Source organism: Molothrus aeneus, chromosome 8 (genome assembly GCF_037042795.1).
Source record: "Molothrus aeneus isolate 106 chromosome 8, BPBGC_Maene_1.0, whole genome shotgun sequence".
Taxonomy (NCBI): domain Eukaryota; kingdom Metazoa; phylum Chordata; class Aves; order Passeriformes; family Icteridae; genus Molothrus; species Molothrus aeneus.
The window spans coordinates 15,212,583-15,234,922 of record NC_089653.1 but is presented as its reverse complement, the minus strand read 5'-3'; the positions used below and the strand labels follow the sequence as shown (position 1 = coordinate 15,234,922).

General features: G+C 41.3%; 1 protein-coding gene across 3 annotated transcripts in view; it reads left to right on the top strand.

Annotated features, from left to right (window-relative positions):
- OGDHL (oxoglutarate dehydrogenase L) overlaps nucleotides 1–15,336 on the top strand; it is a 50,484-nt gene extending 35,148 nt beyond the window's left edge. For all 3 annotated transcript variants that reach the window (XM_066554219.1, XM_066554220.1, XM_066554221.1), the window contains exons 17-23: nucleotides 3,513–3,691; nucleotides 7,323–7,394; nucleotides 8,210–8,335; nucleotides 8,954–9,026; nucleotides 11,088–11,251; nucleotides 11,783–11,937; nucleotides 12,647–15,336. In XM_066554219.1, coding sequence (XP_066410316.1) covers nucleotides 3,513–3,691; nucleotides 7,323–7,394; nucleotides 8,210–8,335; nucleotides 8,954–9,026; nucleotides 11,088–11,251; nucleotides 11,783–11,937; nucleotides 12,647–12,770 — 893 coding nt within the window. In that variant the 3' untranslated portion in view covers nucleotides 12,771–15,336. The remainder of the gene's footprint in view (nucleotides 1–3,512; nucleotides 3,692–7,322; nucleotides 7,395–8,209; nucleotides 8,336–8,953; nucleotides 9,027–11,087; nucleotides 11,252–11,782; nucleotides 11,938–12,646) is intronic.
- Nucleotides 15,337–22,340: the final 7,004 nt, after the last annotated feature.

Below are 22,340 nucleotides of genomic sequence, written 5' to 3'. Positions count from 1 at the left end.
TCAGAATGACTTGTGTAGTGTTGAGTCTCCATCCAGAGGTGGGGTTCTTTGTCAGATTCTGTAGTGCCTTTGAGAGATCTTGGGCTGGGGCATTCCATACTAGGACTTTTCAAGGAATATCAGGCAAGATAGACTTGGAATTGTGTGTAGTTCAGGAAATTCCTGAACCATGAGACTTGGAGTACAGTTTTTTCAGGGGAAAAAGTCAAGTTTTAAGCAAAAGATGAAAGGAAGAAGACAGGTATTAATGTAATTTTTTATTTTTTTTGCAGTACACACCTAGGATGGAACATGTAGTATTACTGCTCAGTCAGAACAATGTATTTTTAAAGTTAGGAGTAGCAAATACAAATACCTGTCAGAAATTGTGTTAGGAACTAGGACAGACTTTAGTAATCAATGGCATCTGCATGGAGTTCTGAGAAGGCATCAGTCTCCCTGCTCAACAGAGTCAGCCACCAGATAGGGACCAACTTCACTTTGTCCTGAGCTGTGTTTGGGTCTGTGAAAGGATGCATATCCCTGTGCTTAGAATTTCTGTCAAAGATAGCAAAAAATCTTTGAACCTTTCTTCATTCTGACATAAAATCCTTGTACTGATAATCCCTTTTAACCATTAGTTAACATTCATGCCCTAAGTCACTTTAAAATCACATTGAATTAAGATATGGCTCTAGCCTTACTTACATTAATTGAAAAACAGCCATTCTTATGACAATCATGAAAATGCTGTAGGGAAAAACACAGCACAGTATGCTGTGTAAGCTGCCACTTGGCTTGACAACACTTCTTTCTGTGCCAGAGTGGCAGAAGAACAGTGAGGGAGCACAGCAGGCACTGGACTAATAGAAACAAGCATTTCTGCTAGGTCTGTCATCTAGGGACCATAATGAACTCCAGCAATTGAAACATTAGCTTTGCAGCCTTAATCAAGTGCTGTGTATTTTTCTTCCCTCTGTCTCCTCAGTGTAGAAGTTTTCCAAACTGCTGTGCTGGTTCCTGGTTCCCTGTGCCCTGGTGTGCTCTGAGCCCTGAGCAGCTGCCTGCTGTTTGGAGCTGGCTGGTTGCTCTCCAACACCCTTTGGGTGTGCAGATTCCTTACCTGAAATTCTTTGAAAGTTATTTTGCTGCCTGGATTTGGATTTCCTCACAGCTTCAACCTGTTCTCTGTTTTTAGCTGTGTAAAAGTTAATCCTTTAAACCCACAATATTTGCACAGGATTTCAAAATAATGCTCAGTCCTCATGAGGGAACTGAGTAGGAACTTGCTCCTCTGCAGTTCATGTCCCATCTCTAGAACAGTGGAGGCTTTCTACTTCAGGTCATGTTCCCTGATCTTGACTCTGCTGCCCAAACAATTCTTTTCAAGAGAACCCCTCACCCTCTCCTGCGCTGTTTACCTTGCTTCTGTCTAGATCTCTCTCCACCAGGACTTTCTTTTTTTTATTTAGCAGTTCAGATCTTGTTCTTTAAGCAATTTTCTCCCCATGAAGGTAGTAGTAGTAATTCTTCACAGACTCCTTAGTCTGTCAAGAGTTAAAGCTATTCCACTGCTACAATGATTGGAATAGTTTTAATTTAGTAACTCACATTGTCATTTCCCTGGTGGAAAATTGGGTTCTGGTATACCAAAGATGTGTATACCACAGACACATATGTCATGAAATAGTAGTCTCAGCAACATTTTTCTCAAAATACTAATCAGAATGTATAGATTACATTTGGATATGTTTTCCTAGACAATTTTATAGCTGTCAGAAAGCTTACAAATGGTATCTGTGTTAAGATCACATTTTTCGATGCAGCTTCACCTAGAACATTTTTACCCTGTAGAGATTAGTGTGAAGTTGTCAACAAGATAGAAAATGAGAAATTATACTCCTTTTTCCATGTGAATATTAGAGGTGATCTTTCATACATGAATTAGAATTATACGTGTACTGTGACCAAATTTTAAGTATGCACTGAGCTCCATACTCTTTGAAAAGCACTGTTTGATTATTGATAACTCTTGAGTGGTCAAGACCTCAGTTTGTGCTTCTCTAAAAGCTAGATTACCCCACCCTTACAGAGAGCAGCATATGCACAAATAAACCTTGAACATATTGCATATTTTCTCAACCATGTCACCCAATCAGTAGAAATGGTCTCTTAATGCTTGTGTAAAATTAGAATGGGATTCAAGCCTATCTAGGGAAATCTATTTTTCACATACCTTTGGGAATATGATTGACAAAGTTGTGTAAATTTTTCCCTTGTTTTCATTGTGTTAAGAACCATGGAATTACACAAATGAGGAGGCCAGAGATGGAGGAAAGGCTGAAGGAGGGGCTGTTCAGGCAGTCAGGCCAAAGGCAAGGCCAGAAAAAGTCATTCTCTTTGGTAATGACCTGTCATGGGCACTCATAAAGGGCTGTCTGTCTGACCTTGTAGTCTTTTTTTGGCCTCTAATGTATCAGTTACCTTTTGGTGGGACCATGAGCATCTGCTGGAGTCATGGATGGACTGTTCAGAGATCAGTAGTCCAAAAGCCAAGTGACCCAAAGATTTCTTGCCATAGGAGTCGTAAATGAAAAACTGGGTTGGAATTACCAAGGAGTAGACTATGAAGACTCAAAAGTTAGTTGATCTGCTGGGGTAAGCTTCACTGAGAGTACTCCCATATTTGAGTTCTGTATTTGAAACCAGGTCATTATATTCTGTGTAGAGCTTCAACCTGAAGTGTATCTATCAATTAAATATTTATTCTCTGTGTGTATTGAATCAGTTTTGCCTCAGTCAGAACCTCTACTCCCAGAGCACTGATATATAGCTCTGCTTTTTACTGAGAGCTTTAACCTTTTTGGTTATTATCAGTCCAAACTAAGGTGAAGAATCTGAGTACAGGTATTCATTCATTCAGCACTCCAGGCTCTGCTATATCAAAGGGTCAAAGGAAAATATGAACAGTGATCAAATGCTTTAACACTGAAGCAGAAACCTAAAGGCCCTTAGCCCTGCCTCAGAAAGGATTTTTTTTATCCAAGTCCCAAATGCATTTGCCATGCAGCTGTTATATTCACAGTTTGGAAGATCTGAAGACTAGGATCATGTCTGTAGAATGAAAATTGATGTCACCAGTAATTTTCTTTGTCTTTCTTTCCCCCTCTCATATGCAGATGATAATGCTGTGTAGGGCTGTGGAAATATTAAAATTAGTAAATAACTCTCTAACTGGGCTGTAAGTGCATTTTTACAGGAGAAGATAGTAGTGAGCTTTTAGGTAAACATATTAAAGTTGGAGAGGAGGGAGGGGGTTTAATTTCATTAAAAACTCCTATGATATTGAAGTGTTTGAGGAAAAGTTTGAAGGATTGAAGTCAAGCTTGGTAAAGGTACAGTTGAAAACTGCATGATTTAGAATGGGGCCCCGAACATCCAGCTCATGCTGTAATTTTGGGTTGGTTTTATTTTTGAACAGAATTTTCAGGAAATCTGTTGGTTTTCTATTTCTCTACCCATTTGCTTGTCAGGTTTTGAGCTCGGCTTCGCTATGGCGAGTCCCAACGCGCTGGTGTGCTGGGAGGCGCAGTTTGGGGACTTCCACAACACGGCTCAGTGCATCATAGACCAGTTCATCAGCTCCGGCCAGGCCAAGTGGGTTCGGCACAACGGGATCGTCCTGCTCCTGCCGCACGGCATGGAAGGAATGGTGAGCGCTGCTGGCTGGCACGTGCCCCAGGGAGGGCTGGCTGCACTGCCCTCTCTGCAGCTGGAAAAGCCTAAGGGGGCTTGGGGATCCCAGGGGAGGAAGGCACTGTTAAACATGTGGGGCTGCCTCAGTGTTATGAGAAGAATTCAGATAGATTGACTGGTGAAAACCAGAAAACCCTGAGAAAGATTTCTGAGCTCTTAGCTTTGTGTCCTTGTTAGTGGCATGTACCACTTCCCCCCATTTTTTTCCTTTTTTTTTTCTCTCTTTTTTGGTAACTTTCCCTAAGACACTGCCTTCTTTCCCCAGAAAGCTGCATTCTCAGTGTACAATAAGAAAAAAAAAAATCATGTCTTAAGAGTGCTTGCTTGGTTTTATTTTGCATAAAGTATATCTGTGTAAACTCTGCACTAAATTCTCTTGCTATGAAATGATATAAAAAAACTTTAAAACTTCAAAAATCATTGACCTTGGTCAATTTTGATATTATAAGAAATCTTTGTCTTTCTGGAAAGGAAAATGTTTCTACTAGCTGTTGACTGTCTTTTTTTGGTGGCTAGTAGGAGGAACTAGACAATGTCTTAGAGGGAAAGGGCATGGGTACACCCTATGTATAAAGACACATGAAGTTCGTATCAGCAGCAGAATTGTTCTTCAAATATTTTAAATTCTTTTTAAGAGTACATGAGCATCATGTCAGGCAAGGTTAATTTTCTCCTTTTCAAATACATTAACCTTCATGAATTGTTGCATATATGTTTCTAGTTTTCTATTTTAAAAAAGCATAGTATGTGCCACAGTGCCAATCTCCATCTGTATAAATGCTTTAGACCTTTTCACCACAAACTGTGTCATTTCTATTCTCACAAACAATTTCGTTTATTTCCATTCAATTATGATCCTGTCCTGATACACTGGGGTGCATTCATATCTTATGAATGGCTTTCCACATCCATTGTGCTTAAAGAATAATGGGTCTGATGCTGTTCACAAGGGTTTTGAGAAATTAATTTTTTTAACTGTATCCTGAGGGGACAACCTGAATGAGCCCTCAGCAGTAGGTGTGGTCCTCTGCAGGGAAGCACTCAGCTTAAGGGGCTGGTTCTCTGCTACTTAGAATACATTTAATCCTTTTTTCCCCATAGCCACTTGGCAGAGAAGATTTGCACAGGTCTTCTGAAACATGCTTATTTTGCTACTAGTGTCAGTTGCTTTTGGAATATTTAAGAATCCCACCAGGCTGCTGAAGTCTTTTTCTCTTCCCAGAGGACCTTTTCATTACAGGAGGACTAGTCTTTCTATAACTACAGTGTTGGGGACAAGATGATTTGGGGAAGGACTCTTAATGGGATATGGATCCCTTCACCTCTAGGTCATGCATTCACAGGCAAGTTGGCTGTGATTGAAAGGCTCTGCAGCCTAATGGCTCCTTGGGGACTCATCTGAAAGTAGCTAATGGATTCAGTATAGGTCTCACTGGATAGGTGGTCACAGTAGAGATAAGCCCTACCCCATCCCACGCAGTAGTTGCTGGCAGTCTGATTGGTGGTGTCAGCACAGAAACCGAAGATGGATGTGAACATTGAGGCTCTGGACTGAGGTTGTTGCTGGGGCAGTGTGTGAGTGATGGGAAAGCCTCACCTGCCTCTCCTGTAATTGTTTGCTGGTAACATCTCTGTTCCCAGTGTACTGACTGCAGTGTGCTTGTGAAGCACTGGGTTTTGTGCTGTGTGTGCCATCTTAGTGCAAGATTTGATTTACAGCAAACAGATGTGAACAGCAGAGGTGCTACAATAAACTGGGCTGCTACTGTGCTCCACAGTTTTGTGCAGCTTTGCTCCTTGCTCTCAAGTCCTTTCCTGTCTGTGACCAGATTATTTGGCACCTCAAAAGTGGAGGCAGAATTCAAAGGAGCAGTGATACCAGGCACAGTTCTAGGCTGTTTGTGTTATACCTTTGTTGCCAACAGAATGTTTTTTTCCTTTGAATTCCCTTAGTCCATGAAGCAGACTGAATCATTGAGTCATAGAATGGTTTTTGTTGGAAAAGACTGTAAAGACCATCTAGTTCAAACCTGCTCACTATGGCAGGGAGCCTTTCACTAGACCAGAGGCTGCTCAAAGCCTCATCCAGGCTGGCCTTGAACACTTCTAGGGATGGGGTATCCACAGCTGCTCTGAGCAACCTGTGCCAGTGCCTCACCACTCTCCCAGCAAAGATTTTCTTCTTTGTATCAAACCTATACTTGCTCTCAAAGCCATTGTCCCTTGTCCTATTGCTACTTGACCTTGTAAAAAGTAGCTCTCCAGCTTTATTGTAGGTCCCCTTTAGGTACTGTAAGGGGCTGTAAAATATTTCCCTGGAACCATTTCTTCCCTGGGCTGAACCATCCTGACTCTCTCAGCCTGCCTTCATAGGAGAGGTGCTCCTATGTCCTTGGATTACCTTTGTGTCCCTCCTATGGATCTGGATCTGGAATCCTGCACTTGGAATTAGGAAGGAGGATGTGTTCAGTCAAGGGGGACTACCAGTTGTCAGAATAATGACTGATTTTGGAGTTCATGAATTAAGATTTCAATAGAGGAAGTTATTAGGAGAGATAGCCATATAAAGAAGAAATCTCTTTATGAACATTATTAGCTCAGGAGACATGGAGAGAGTTGAGAGGTGTAATAGTTTGTCTTTGGGTTAAAATACTTAACAGCTGTGTGTGAAAGGAAAACCCTTCCTAAGGGCACCTGTCACTTGAACAAGCCAAGGCTGTCAACAATAGTAATACATAAAAAAGCACATTGCATTCTCACACTCCTCACAGCTTTCTCTTATCCTTTATAAATGAAAAGGAAAAACAACAGATTCTGCGACATTCCTTATTCCTGATAATTTCTGTGGCCAGCATTCATGTTTTGCTAATGTAAAATGGAGTTAACAGCATTTGTGCAATTCAAGTAATTGCCATGGGTACTGCTAGTGAGACAGTGGATGGGAGTGTTCAGTAATGACAGAACATAAAAAATATCTCCTGAGGAGGCAGAAATTAATCATAGGTTAGTCTGGCAGATAATGCGTGTGTGTATTTTGATCCATTTTAGCTAAAGCATTCATCTCAGTATTTGGTCCTGTACAGAACAGTGAACAGTAGTAGGACAGAACCTGTGCCTGCTTTTGTTGCTAATACAGGAAAAATAGTCAGCAGTTTGTGTTTGCTCCTGTTCAGCATGCACAAAGAGTGAGTCACTGCAGTTCTCTGAGGCATCCAGTGCTTCTCTTCCTGACATTCCTCGTGCTCCTGTTTGCTCTGTATTAGCAAGGTGATTGTTGTGCCCACATGGGCCCACTGCCTTTCCAGTGTTCTTCATTGTGCAGCTAGTCTGAGGGTAGAAATCACTTGCAGCTGGTAAAATCGTTGGAAATACATGTGATAACCCAAACTCCTATGAAAGCAGAAGATGAGGAATTCTGTCCTGTGGTGTGTCCTGTCTCCCACTGCTGTTATTGATGCCTTTGGCTGGGGGGTAGGTGTGCAGCTGGTGCAGAGGGGACAGGAAGTACTCATGCAGTGAGTGATCTAGACTGATGTCTAACTGCTCATTTGGCTCTTCAACATTGTTTTAAATGATACCTTTACCAGGGTCCAGAGCATTCATCAGCCAGGCCCGAGAGGTTTCTGCAGATGAGCAATGATGATTCTGATGCCTATCCAGTAAGTAGTTTTGTCCTTTTCTTGCTTTTCACATCCCAGAGATTTTTTGTTAGTAGCATCCTTTTAGCTAGATATAGCAGGTTAGGATTTAGCTTCAAGTCTTGGTATAACTTCAACTTGATCCCAGTGAAAGTAATGGAAGTATGCAGCATTGCTGCTCATTACAAGCTGAGGTCACATACAGTTAATCTCTGGCAGCATGATCTTTTTATGGCTGTTCCTCAGGGCCCAGTGATCCCGCTGGTTTATACTGCTGTGTGTACTGCAAATAGGTGTCTCTAGCCAATTTCTAAAGGAGGTCATGTGAGACTAGCTTGGCTCTTTGCAGTGGAGCTAAATTGTACTGCTAGGAGCACAAAAATAAGCAACTTCTAATTTTGATTGGGCTAAGACTTGATTGGTCATTCACTTCTACAGATAAAGTACACAGCTCTACAGGATGGGAAAGAGAGTGAAAGCCAACTCTACACTGAAAAAATGAATTACAGTTTAACGTTCTTTCAAAGTGGTTCTATTTTGTTTCTTCCACCTGCTGATATCCTAGTTCTCCTCAGTCTTCCTTCCTGGACTTCCCATCTTTTCTGAATTAATGGAAACTTTTCATGTAGATTTGCATAAATTTTTAGAAAGAAAGAGAAATAGAAAGGATGCTTTGTAGGGATGGTTCCCTAGCCAATAAAGCGATCTCAGCTTAGAGCTGCTAAATAAAATTTTTGTGGAAAGGAGTTTCTGAGAGTCAGAAATGGAAGGATGGTTTTCAAGCCTTTTATATGATCTTTCAGATATTTTTCTAAAGCCTTTAATGTTTTTCTCAGGAGTTCACTGAGCAATTTGAAGTTTCCCAGCTGTATGACTGCAACTGGATTGTGGTGAATTGTTCAACTCCAGCCAATTACTTTCATGTCCTCCGAAGGCAGATCTTGCTGCCATTCAGAAAGCCGGTAAGGTTACCTGAATGGACTTGATTATTCCAGCTAAATTAGCCATCAAACAAGGAGCGGCCTTTGCATATGACACACTGCTGAAACGAATGAGGATTTCTGGTGAAAAACCTTAACTGAGCCCAGGCTGAAGTTGCCAGTTTGATGGAAAGAAGCTCAGCTCTGATTTACTATGGCTCTAAAACTTGATTTTCAGCTTTGCTTCCATCTGGGTCTGCAGATCTTCAGATGAGCTTGTCAAGATATTAGTGATGTAGCTTACAGGCTGCAGAACTATCATCTGCATGTCTAATTGCTGGAACTTCAAAGACCCAAGATACAACTGTTGAATGTTTTACTGGTTCATAACCTGTAATTTGATTTTGTTGTCAAAAAAAAAACCATAACCAGTGAGTTCTGAGAACCTGTAAAAGGAATAGGCTACCTAAATCTTCTGAATAATTTTGAAACTTTCATGGCTTTCAAAACAGGGGGAAAAATTTACTGTGTTTGCTGTTCATACTAATTTATTTTCTATCATACTCAGTTTGTGGGTTTTGTGTGCACAGAGTTACAAATGTTGCATGTGAAATGAAGAAAAAGCAGCTCCTGACTCTTGGAAAAATTTCTGTCTTACAGCTGATTGTTTTGACACCCAAGTCACTGCTGAGGCATCCAGAAGCTAAATCCAGTTTTGATGAAATGGTATCTGGTAGGTCGCCTCAAAGTATTGTGAGGAAATAATTAGCTATACCAAGTTGCATGTGAGACTCTGAATCTGCTCTGCTCTTGTCTTTTCTTTTGGCATTATTCCTGTGGAGCTGCCATAGTGAGAGCTAGCAGGGACTTTTGCTGAAAACTTTGCCTTCGCATATAGGTTCTTAATTTAACAGGTTTATCTTGTGACCTTAACCCTTAAACTTAATGGCAAGTGCGTTTCCATGTCTGCAGGGAGTTTCCCCTCAAGAGGCTACTATGTCCCTTTGCTCTTTTTCTCTTCATATAAATATGTAATTGTTCTTTGTACTGCCCATGCCTCCTGCCCCCATGACTGAGGAATATGTTTTAATTACACTGGGCCCATTTGGAAGAATAATGTGCCCAGTTCTTGTTATAGTGCTTGGTTTGGGGCTGCTGTGTCACACCAGTGATCTAAAGAGAGATCAGTGAGTTCAGAGCTGTTGTTGGCATGCCATCAGCACCAAGAGATGCACAGTGACTGCAAGGGGAATGCCAAACACTGCAATGGTTTTGTCCTGCCTTGCACTGGTTAGTCTGTGTTGGAGTGGCATCAGGAAATGCAGTGACATGTAATGAGTGAGGGATTAAAGTGACTGTTCAGAGTGAGAATGTGGGCATAGGTATGCTGGTCTATCTCCAGTTCCAGTGAGGGTCTGACTGCTGTCAGAAGAGAGCAACTGCTCAGTTTTTTAAAAGCAACTTACACTATATAAGTGTGCTTAAATATTGTATTATTTTATTTTTGTAAGTGTGTAAAATCTGCTTCTCAAGCAAAGGCATTTGCTGTTTATATTACTGTTTAAAAGCTCTGTAGAATGGGTCAGATTAGAAATTCTGTAGGCTTTGGGATTTGTCACTTTGTCTTGGGAGTCCCCTCTACTTCAGGCTAACCACAGTAGTGGCTAAACTCCAAATTAACATTGAATTTTGGCATACTTTCATGTTTCTGCTGAAGAGGACAACAGGTAATAAAGTGTTTCTGACTCTCAGCTAACCCTTTTTGCTCTGCTTTTAATAGAAAGCTGAGAGAGAGGAAGATTGACTCCAGCTGACCCAATGAAGCACAGATTCAGTCTTTTTTAATGATGAATTTTGCTGTTCAGTGGGACAAGATAATTCTGATATAAATCAGTTCTTCTTTGATATGTTTGTGCTGTTGCTTTTCTTCCCCAAGATAAATGATTTAAACAGGAGTTTATTCTCCTGGTAAGTGGGTGTGCTGGTTCAGGATAGGAGGTCGAGCTGCTGTCTGCTACCCTGCAGTTGTTTAATGTGGAAATAGTTCTACTCAATCATATATGAGAGCAAAGAAAAGGATCTTTTAGACTATCAAGTCCCTCTTCCAGTATCCCAAGCAAATTGTACTCCACTGGGAGGTGGTAGCAGTGAAGATATGCATCTGAAATGGTACTTGTACATTAGCATTTATACATGTGGCTCAGCTCTGTGCTAATACTTGCTTTGGCTATTGCTATTTTAGCTCTCAAACAGAAGTTTAAATCAAATATACAGCAGTAATGTGTGTGCTTGGGTAAATAGTTCTGCAGTTGCCAGATGTAGTTGCATTATGGATATTTGTTTTGTTTTTATAGAATATTCTGAAATTTGTAAAGCTATATTAATGTTACATGGTTGAGATAATCTTGGAACGAAGAAAGAGAATATTTCAGGTGATTCTCTGGAAAAAAAACCCAAACTGGAAGCAAAGTTGAGCTGCCCAATCAATTTAAAAGTAAAGATGTAATATACAGCACAAAGCTGAAACACAGTCTACTACTGATATGATTCTGTCTATTAAGTGTAGTGAAAGACTGGATTATTGGAAATCTTCTAACTTCTTGAAACAGAACTGCTGAAAGTGACTTTAGCCAAGTTACCAGTGTGAAAGGTAGGACCGGAGAGGCAGGAGAACCCTTCAACCACTGCAACCTGCTGCTGGCTCAGTAAAGGACTCAAGGGGCTGTTTCCTGGGCTGCTTTATTGAAATGTCAGGTCCACTGAGGGCACTTTTTCTAATTTGTGCTCCAACTAGGTACCACTTTCCAACGTGTGATTCCTGAGAATGGGCCAGCAGCTCAGGCACCACATGAGGTCAAGCGCGTGATTCTCTGCACAGGAAAAGTCTACTATGACCTTGTGAAAGAGAGAAAGAACCAAGACCTGGAGAAACAAGTAGCTATAACCAGACTTGAACAGGTGAGCTCCCTGATCTCAGAAGACAGGGTCATGGGAGTTCCTGTGCTCTCTCCTAGAATAGATGGTGATAGCATTTTTCTAGCACTTAGCATCTCACATATTCTAATCCTTTGTGGCCTTGTGGAGAAAGAACACATCGATTGCATACTGGACAATGAGAACCAGAAAACTTGATCACTTTGTTATGTTGTTCTGGAAGAGTTAAGATAACAATATGATAGCACCTTAAATTTGTATATGCAGTCTGCTAGCATTAAATGTTGTGAATAGTGCACTTTGAAGCTATGTTATCATTCATTGATTAAGGACATGCTACAGCTACTTCACTAAAGAAGGCATAGGAGTGCAGGTGGTCTGGACTACAATCTACTTCTGTTCATACTAGCAGAACTATAAAATACTTGTGTACTCATTTCTGAGCATTAAATCAATTAGAGAAACATGAGTCACTCTCCATGGAAAAGTAATGACTCACCATGGGCTAATACCACATAAGAGAAAGCCTTGACAGTTATTACCCTCCTTTTCCAGATCTCACCATTCCCCTTTGACTTGCTGAAAGAAGAGCTTGATAAGTATCCAGCTGCTGATCTGGTCTGGTGTCAGGAGGAGCACAAAAACAGTGGCTATTACGATTATGTCAGACCTCGTTTCCGCACTATTGTGAACCGCACTCGACCCATCTGGTATGAGACTTTAAACAACTGCTCTGTCTCCTGGGCTGATGTGTTTGCTTTTAAATTTGGTTAGGATTGTTTTCAGGTATTTATGGGTAAGTCAGGTTCTTCACAAATCAAAACCTCTGACTCTGGGTTCTTGGGTGAAGGAGGGAAAAATCTAGAGTATTATTTCTCAAATATAAGATGCACATATTGCTCCTCCTTGTAGATCTAAAAGAAGATCAGTAACTAGGTCTGTATTTATTGCTACTTAGCCCAGCACTTAGCTCTCTTTTGTCTAAGATTCTGTCATTTTAAGAATTTCATTCCAGATATTAGGTTTCTGCAGGAAACAGCTGTTGTAAGAGCTCAGTTCAGGCACTTTTGCATTTATTTTAGATGATTGACTCTCAGATCTGCCCATGCAGCTGTCAAAGGAATGTGACTCTTCATTGCTAAAAGCAAGTTACCTAGTTATGAGACAGTGTATCTGGCTGCCCTGGGAGGGATGGGGAGAAGACAGCTTAACAATGGTGGGAGGAAAGAGAGGGAAGCTGACCAGAAGGTATAACTTGGTACAATTTAGATTGATTTTTATTTAAGAAAGATTGATGACTAAATATCCAAACCTGCCAAGCTGACTTGAATGCATTAAATAGCATGCTCTCATGCTTGTTATTGTCAAAATAGTGTCTCTTCTCACCTCACTGTCCACCCAATTCTTTTTGTCATGAAGGTATGTTGGCCGAGAGCCTGCTGCTGCAGCTGCCACAGGCAACAAGAACACACATCTGGTGTCACTCAGAAGGTTCTTGGATACAGCTTTCAACCTGGAGGCCTTTGAGGGAAAGACATTCTAACTGCAGGGTCCTGACCTGTCTCTGACTGGTAGTCTCTCAAAGCACTGCATCCAAAAGCAAAGTGGGGAGAATACTGGAAAATATGTATTTTTTGCTTTACCAAATAAAAGGATCCTGCATCTGACTTCATTCCTCTGTACCTTGCTTTCCAGTTTATAAGGAAAAAAATCCCAGCCTACCTTCCACCATTTTTGTCACTTGTTTCTTTAAATTGGGACCTCTTTGACACAAGAAGCTTCTCCTATCCCAGAATGCAATGTGTGCTTGGTGAGGCTCATCTCTCAGTCTATGGGCACTGTCTAATTACTGTAAGTAGAGCAGGCATGGACAGCACCATAGTTATGCACACAAGAATCATTACCACAAGGAAAAGAAATTACTTATTTCTGTCTATATATCAGAGAAGAGTAATGAAACTGAAAAGCAGAGTTGGTAGATGACTTTGGTAGAGAAATGTACCAGCTGTATTTGTTAGAAGGAAATGGTGAGGTAACCTGGAGGTGTAAGGAGGAGGCTGGAAACAGGAAGTCACATTACAAAGTTGTTCAACTGGGGATAACAGAAAGTAGCATAAACCACTTAGATATGAGGTCAAGAAGGGCAGAAGTAAAAGTGACCAAGAAAAGGTTGTTTGAGGATGCTTGAAGGAAGAAGTGTACATGAGACCACAGTTGACAGAGCAGTGAGTGATCACCAGGAGAGTTCAGCATCAAATGACTTCAAAAGTAAGAGGTGCTCCTGCTCCCTGGGCTGCCTGCTTTGATGCTGTGTGGTATTAGGGAACTGTGGGGTCCTGTAAACATCCTTGTTTTGGATGAAAAGTCTTTCCCTCACCATAATACTAAGATATGCTTTTCCTTGACCATTACAAGACGGTGTTTGAATGAGAAATTTCTGTTTTTGCAACAAGCAGTTGGTTTTCTGCTTTGTCCAGTGCTATTCCCTACCTCACACCTCCTTGCTGATACTAATTCAGCTCTGAAATGGCTATTCCTGATTTACTCACCCTTTTTTTTTTAGAGGAAGGTGGGCAAGCAACAGCTGCAGATTTACCAAAGGCACATGCTGTGGTTTTGTGCAAGTAGTGATTGATTTTTTTGGTCCCTTATGTTTATCTGTCAGTTAGAATCCCAACTGCCATGTACTTTGAGTATGGGCATAAAAGTGAACCTCCTCAAGCTGCTCTGTGTCAGGGGGCTGATGTACAGCAAGTGCTGGACAGGAGAGAGCAGCAGAGGCTGTTTCTCTTGCTGGGAACTAGTGCTTGGCTTCTGGGGAGGCACTGCATGGCAGGGTGGTCTGAGAACCATTGCTTGTGCTTCCTCCATAGTGCTAGAAGGCAGGGGAGCCCAGCACCTCTCTCCCTCTTGATGTAAGAACTAGTATTGTCAGAAGTCCTGTTCCCTCTGGCCCAGGAGAACTTGGCTCTGAGTGGACTTTGTGAGTGCAGGTTTCTGCAGCACTAACCCTTGTAGTGGCCAGGAGGCTTTCTGCCCTCTTTGTACTGGCTGGCAGAGGGAGTGGTGAGCTGAGCAGTGTTGGGGTGCAGAGGATGGCCACGCCTGTGCTGGGGCAGGGAGCTGGAAGCAGCTGCACAAAGGCCCTGTGCCCCATCCGTGCCCTGAGGGTCAGACTGGATTCCCCTGCAGCTGCCTGGAGACAGCATGACAAGTGACTGGAAAACACAGAGATGAGGCTTCACTCCATCTCCACCTCCCTGTCCTGAGCATGCTCCTTGGACATGCTGTTGCTCTGTGAGTACTTTGCCCTGCTGCTGCTGTATGGACTGTGACATAACAAAGCATGGCACTTTATGTCTGATTCAAAGAGTCGGGTGATGCTGGAAAGCTTCTTGTCTCAATATAAAAAGCTGTAATTAAAACCTAAAGCTATGATCAAGTACTACATGCCCAAGCATGTTTCCAAAAAGGCCTGTGTGCCTTGTATTGTCCTTTTATTTGGCTTGGATACACCATGACGGTGAAGAAACAGTCCTTCTGTCAGAGCAAAGAATTGATGTGGTAAGGTACTTACCATGGAATCCAGAACTGAACTTAGTCTAATGTTTGTGAAACTCTGTAGCATCCTTTTAAATCAGGCTCGTTGCCCTGGGCTTTTTCTCTCACTGAAGCATTTAAGCTAATTCAGTCTTTGAAAACCTAATGAACTTGGAAAGTACTGCAGCTGACAGCCACAAATGTTGTTTCCTATCCTTTTCTATAGCTCAAAACATTAAGCTGATAGACAGTAACCATCACCCAAAGTATTTTAATGCTTTTATGAATGCTTGTTTCTTGTAGCAAGAATTGAGTGCAGCTAAATATTTCTGGCTCTGTTTATTGTATTCTCAGTTTGCATAAGGCAGTCAGCGCTGCATGAAATATGATAAATGCACTTTTGCCACAGTATATGCAGAGGTAGAAAACAAAATTAACATAGAAATATAAATGGTAAATGACAGATTTTCACTCTCATTGTGTATTATAGATTGTGGCATAATACTTGCATAAAAATTCCATCAAAGATGCAAAAAAACTCAATAAAATAAAAGTACATAAGAAGAAAATTCTCTGTTATGGCTGTTCTTTTTGACAATTTCTCCTTTGAGTGGGGACATTAACATCCTATTTGTAAAAGTGTTAGGACAGCTCATTTGTCTGTTTTCTATTTGTTTCCTCAGTGTTGGCTTATTTAAACATGGAAGCGGTGAGGTAGACAGCATTTGGACTAGCAAAAGATAATTATTCAAAACCGTTGAGTCAAAATTGACAATAACATTGAGGTTATATTAGAATATTTGGTTTCTTATCTGATATTTTTTTGAAATAGCACATTAAAGCATTTTTATTTCAAGGAGAGTTTTTAAAATACTGAAACTAGACTGGAATTAACATCTCTAATTATTAAACATGTTGTGTCTTCAGCTTTGAGACGGTATATGATTAAAAGATTCATCTTTGTACAATGTTTGACAAGTACTGAAGTATTATATAGACCTCTTGTGAAAAAAGTTGGCACTGAAATTCAAATGACAACTTTGCAATTTGGAAGAAATAGTAAATGTGAGAGTTGACTTCATCTACTTGGGGACACACCATGCTGTGCATGGCCACAGCAGCAAGACTTGCTTAGATAATCCGCTTCTGTCACTGTTCTTCATTTCTGACAGACAGCAGGAGTGTACTTGATGGAAACCTTTGCTCTGTCCATAGTACAGAGTCTGTGCTAGAGCAGAGGAGGAGCCTGTTCTCCAGAAGAGAAACCATTCTGTTTGTTCCAAGAGGTAAAAATTAATGTATGGGACTAGACAAGAGCCAGGAATGTGTGTGCCTTGTTTGAACTGAGTAGATGAAAGTGTGTGCCTTGGGGGGTGTTGTCTGTTTCTTTTCTTTGTTTTGTTTCAAGTATCCCTGGTTAGACTCTCTGGCTGCTGTTCCAAGAGCCCTGGGTAGCTCTTACCTGGGTGCACAACCAGCAGATGTGCTGCCTCTGATACAGAGCTGGGAATACCCACTGCCACTAAGAATAACAACAAAATGAAAGCTTGAGAACCTCTACCCTATGCTTTCACACATGCAAATATTGTATATATGTGTGTGTGTGTATGAATATATATATGTGTGTGTGTATATATATCTCTTCTTTTAATTGCTGTTGGCATAGATGACGTTGAACATTGTTTAAAACATGAACCAGAGGCTCGCTCAATACTCACATAAATCTGTAAAAGCAGATAGAATAGATTTGTAAGGTTAACAAGTCTGATCAAAGATGAAAGAAAAGAGCCCACTGTTGTCTCTTATAGAGGTTCAGTGAATTCAGAATGTGTTGATTTTCCAGGCAGCTCCTCGGGCTGGTGCGGGGCCCTGGGATGTGCTGAGGGGCACCAGGGCCCCGCCAGGCTAACGAGAAGCCCAGGGCAGGTGGGGATAGTTAATTATGGCCGATGGGACTGGCCTGTGTGCTGTGGGGCTTAAAGCCCAGGTTGTGGTTGCAGCTGGCCCCTCTCTCTGTAATTTGCTGTCCTGCCCTCAAGACCTCAAGTATTTTGCCTTGTTTTCCCAGACTTGAGGGCTGTGCCCTGTGTGGGCCCTGTGAGGGGCCTGTGTGGCGCTGCCGCCATGTCCGCAGTAAGAAGGAGTTACGGAGTCAAGGTGAGGGGAACAAGGATGAGGATGGCTGCTGGGAAAGTCTCAGGAGGGAAAAGTGGCCTCAGGCTCAAAGATATTGCACTTTGTAAGGGCAGGTAAGAGACTGGGAACTGGGTGGGGACGTGCTGTCCTGGCCCTGGGGTGAAGGGAACACTGAATTATTGTCAGAGCTGCTGAGTGCCGTCAGGCCTGGAGTAAAGCCCACAGCGCGGCTGTGGGGCTCTGAGGGGAGCCGGTGGGGAAAGCTGCTCGGGCTGTAAAATGCTGCCACTTGCAGTGTGAGTGCAGTGAGGCTGGCTTGGGAAAAGCAAAGGGACCTGTCAGTGGAAAAGAAATGCATTTTGTTCTTTTTGCAAAAAAACCCCGAACACTTAAAAAAATTAATTCTCCTTTCCTGGGGAGAAATAGAGAATAATCTGGATTTTTCCAGGCTGCAGCCATCATCCCCAGGTGAGACCTGCTGGGATGGACAGACACTGAACCTCTACTTCTCCCTCCTTCCATGTCCTGTGGACAAACTTGCAGGCCTTGGAGATTTTTTCAGTACCTGTCACACAACCTTTCTGTGCTGATGATCATTTTAGACACCAAAAAAACCCTTGCAGATCTGGGTAATTTTGCTTATATCTTTCTGCCCTTGTTCCTGAATAGTAAAGGTTACTGAGTAGAGTAACTACATATGGCATTCAAGATTCCTATTAGGTCTGATAAAAAAATTTTGTGGTGTTTTTTTGTCTTTGCTCCTTTTGACTCTTGACTAGTTCTGCAAAGTCCAATTGTGTAGCAATAGAACTCTTGATTTCATAGACTCTACTGATTAAAAAGACAATTGTAAGTTTTCTTCATGTTTATACAGAATGAGGACAGAGATTAAATGAGTACATTTTCCTAATCATTGGTGTAAGATATCAAGGAACAGCATGCAGTCTAAAATAGAAATTCAGCATACTTGCTGGAAGGAAACAGATTAATATTTTTTCTTTTCTAATTTGTGCTTTTTAACATTGAAACCACTTCTGGTTTTAGATACCTCTTAACAGTTACTTCAGGTTTTTTTTAATGCCTTTATTTAAAATGTTGCCTATTATCCAAAAGGAATAAAAGAACAAAAGGAGTAATTATTCAGGAAAAATAATATTTTAGAGAATTATTAGCTTTGATTGAAAATGTTTCACGGATTTCCTCAATGTTTTCAATTATTAATAAGTGCACCAGGCAGTTCCTTTGTGACACTTAAGTGATTCAGTCATTAATGGCAAATGGAAATCTAATTTGTTTAGCGGGGAAAACAGTTGTAGTCATCACTAAAGAAACCCTGAATTATCATTTCAGAAGTCTTTACTTCCTGGTCAATAGCCCATAAATTCACTGATACTCTTACAGAAAGAGCACATAGACCCTTTCTGCCCATGTCATACCCAGCCAGTGTGAAATTCTCCTCCACTTCAGGACAATTTCACACTGGGTGCATTCAGCCTGCCACAAGAGGAGGGGTCTGTGTGAGAGCTCAGCTTAGCTCTCGAGTATGTTCCTTGGGTGAGTAGTAGATTATCCCTATAATGAGTTTGTTTTAGTACTGGTTTAAGTGGCTGCATTTCATTGGAATTCCACCTGCAGTGGAGTAACAGCTGTCTGCATGCAGACTTGGTTGAAGGGCAGTGATGTTTGGTGCTCTCACAGAATGCCCCGTGCACCTGTGGGGCTGCCCAAGCTGAAGGAAAAGTGCAGCTCAGTGCTAGAAGCTGCCTGAAAACCCACCCCTGCCACCCTGTGTCTGGGGCTTGGCTGTGCCATAGAGCAGACCTGGTTCTTCTCTCTGGCCCAAAGTGACCCTGCCCAGGCTTGTGAGGTCACTTCTGCAGTGATGCCCTGGGTGGGTTTGCTGGGGTTCCCACTAAAGCTCCCCTATCTGGAGTGAGTCAGTTCCACAGGAGAGGCTGGGAAGTAGATGTGAGCAGCCACTGTCTGCTGGCCAAGACTTTGCAAGGGTAAAGTTAATTAGTAAAAGCCAAAAGACATATGAAGGAAGAGTATGTTTCAATACATTAGAAGAATGATCATATTTCCCCAAATTAGCATACCCACTGCTGGGGGTAAAATAAAGAGGATAAAATAAAATTGTCTGATATAGAATGTGACAAAATGACGCTACATAATTTCCCATGACTGGAAATAAATGTTTAACAAACTGCTCCCAGTAGGCTTGTTAAAGATGAAATATTTATTACTATATGTTTATTACAGGGTTTAAGCAGTACTTAAGTAATTTAAGGGGATTGGCTTCATCTTGCTTTCAATAATTGTATGTGATTAAATCCTCCTTCATCAGTTGTTCTTTGTGCTACAGCAGTTTGCCCAAACATATCCTTAATTAGTCCATGTTTGCAATATTGGTTATTTTGTATAGGATGAACAGTGGACAGCTTTCTTTGGGAGTTTCACAACCCAAGCAAAATCAAATTCGATCAACACTGATGTTTTTGCATGTGGACTGAAACACAATAACTTGTGAAGTCTCAAAAAATCTTATTACTAGGGTAAAGTTGTATGTTACTCTCAGGATGCTTGTCTCTGACACTACAAATCTGTTTTGAAGAAGTCTTTATATACTTTTTTAGGCTGCAGTATGTGAGACAAATAAATACTTAGCTTTAAAGTTTTCCTCTTTACTCTGAACACCATAAGGTATCTGTAAATATTTTGCACTTTCACATCTTAAAATACTGGTTTGTGCCAACTCATTTTGCACAAAATTACATTGAATAAAATTTTTGGCTTATCCTGACTCCAAACTGGTGTTGACAACACTGTCATCTTAGAGTTGATGAAGAGCTGAAGCTCTGTGTTGCTCAGGGACTCTTCATTGCAACGACCTACTGCCTATTCAGAAGGAAAGATAAACACAAATAAAGCAACTTAATCTCCAGTGATTCTAAACGGTTCCTAGTTACACTCTCAGATAATTAACTTCTCCTGTGATGTGCTCATTTAATAGATACCTGGTCATATGTGACCATGTTTATTTAATGTGCTCTGCAGTATTTATACCACAATACACCCTTCTCATTATAAACCAGACAGGCTGTAATTTATTTACACACACATATTCTGAAGCTTTTGCTTAGACAAAACTCTACAGGCTTCAGGAAAATATATCTGAGTGTGCATGTCAGTTTATGACTGCTCATAAATAGCTTCTGAAGGGACAGCCAGGAAAAAAAAGTAGAATATTTTTCTTTCTTTTCAGCATTACTGTTCTGATATTTATGTACATTTAAAAATTAGGGAATACATGAAGTGTGATTATTTTTGTTACTTCCATTTTTATTTCATTTTCATTTACCACAACCCTGAGGTCCCTTATTAGAGTCATCAGTAAAATAATATTTGTCATAGTGAGAATAATATTGCACAGCTCAGGAGCTCAACAGATTTATGCAGATTTCAACTCTGTGGTACCTGTCTCTGTAACAAAGCTCAAAGGGAAGGAGATCTCTGTAGCCAGGTTCTGTTCCCCAGAACTAATTCCAAAGCCTACAACAAAGCCCGCTTGTTTGTGTTGTTTCTGTACTTCATACAGCCTTGGTGGGTCATTCCTGGGCACATTTGCATATACACCTATATGTGAGCAAATATTGATGTGCCTGAAAAGTGCCTGTGTGTTGGTGCAGAACAACCCTGTCTTTGCCTAAAACTGCCTTGCAAAACTGATTAAAACTGAGAGCTGTAGCAAGCAATGGCTGCATTCCAAATAAATTTTAAATTAGTGATGCATCTTGTCTCTCACTTGAAGGAGCCTATACTGATTACCTTTGCAATTTCCTTCCCATGTACCACTTCCATCTCTACAGAGGAGCTCCCAGACCTTTGCAGGTCTTTTCTTCTCCTTGATCAAACTGGTAACCATGAAAGTCTGTATATCTTGCAGCAATAACTGTGCCATTTCTGCATTAGGCTTCTGAAAGTTAGCTGCTTGGAAATTGTCTGCTGTCTTTAATATGATAATGCATGGGATAAACAGCTAAAGGCCTCCCCTGGAAAGGGGAACTGTCCTGTTGCAGTGTATGGCTTGTGCAGCCACTGGGAGTGATGGCCAAGAGCAAAGTCCTCCTGTTTGCTGAGAATGAAGAGAGCCCATTAGTGGGCTCCTTATATGAGGAAGAAGCTTCATCTTTCCTAATATTGCTTCAAGCCAAACACCCCTGAAGTACCTAGATTAGGAGCCCAGAGATGCTACAGTCTGTACCCAGAGATCTGAGCTGCTTTGTGGAGGTGTCTCTCTCCATCAGTTACAGAGCTAGCCCAGGGCAAGCCAGCCCCTAAACTAAGGTTCACTGAAGTGCCTGCAGATAACTGAGCCAAAGCCAGTCTTTGGAGGTGTGTTCTGCAAGGGGGAGTGGACTGGGTGCCACAGCCCGTGCTTGCTGCAGTTGTTTTCATATTATTCTAAAATGCATCGAGTTTTTAAAATTTGTTTCACGATAGCTAATGAATTTTATATATATTTTTCCTCTCCTTTTGAAGAAGTTACTGGAAAAACTGTCAGATTTTTTTGAGCCATTTGCAAAACACAAGGAAATGTGCATGATGGAGCTTAATCACGTTATAAGAGATTGTTACTGTGAAAGGCATAACTATTTTAGTTCTATTGGGTTATTGTGCCATTAGTACTGTTTGACTGCCAACTGTGCAGCAGTGGGGCTCCAATCAACAGGAGCCTGTCAGCCTTTTCCATTGCAAAGAGTGCCAGGGATAGGAGGGAGAGAGGCTCTTAGTGGTACCGTTTTTTCAGTGATTAATAATACTTGAGATCCATTTCAGTGATCAGAAATGGGCCTTAACGAGACAATTAGTCAAACCATAAAAGCTGCACAGCAATTTAGTTGGTGTTACTACTGGAATAATTTGCTGCGGCTGCTTTCTTCCTGATTTGACTTTGTCACAATAGTCTGGCTAGAAGTTGCTGTTGGGAAGACTTGGAGGCTAAATTCAGTTTTGAATGGCCATGATTATCCACAGGGTAGATAATCCCCTTATAAATGAGGAAAAAAGTGAGGGGAAAAAAGTGGATATTTCATTATAAAAAAATTACACGCCTTTGTCCACGGGGCTGCTGTTGTGCCTTTCAATATCCAGCACAGTTAGTACTGTGGCAACTAACTGCAGGTAGTGCTTGGGGGCAGGTACCAGACTGAAAGGGCTACTGCAAATTTGTGTTTATTTCTTCCTTCTGTAACAAAAACACAGTAAGGGGGCCTGAGATCTCTATGTGGAGCTATGAGATCTCTTTTAGGTGCAGCTGATTTTTTGCCTCACTCTTACAACTTGGTCATAATATTACTCTAAAGCAAAGTCAGAGCAGCTGTTCTCAACCCATGCTTGTCTTGAAAGCTTGCTGTTTCAAACCTGCAGCTTTGTG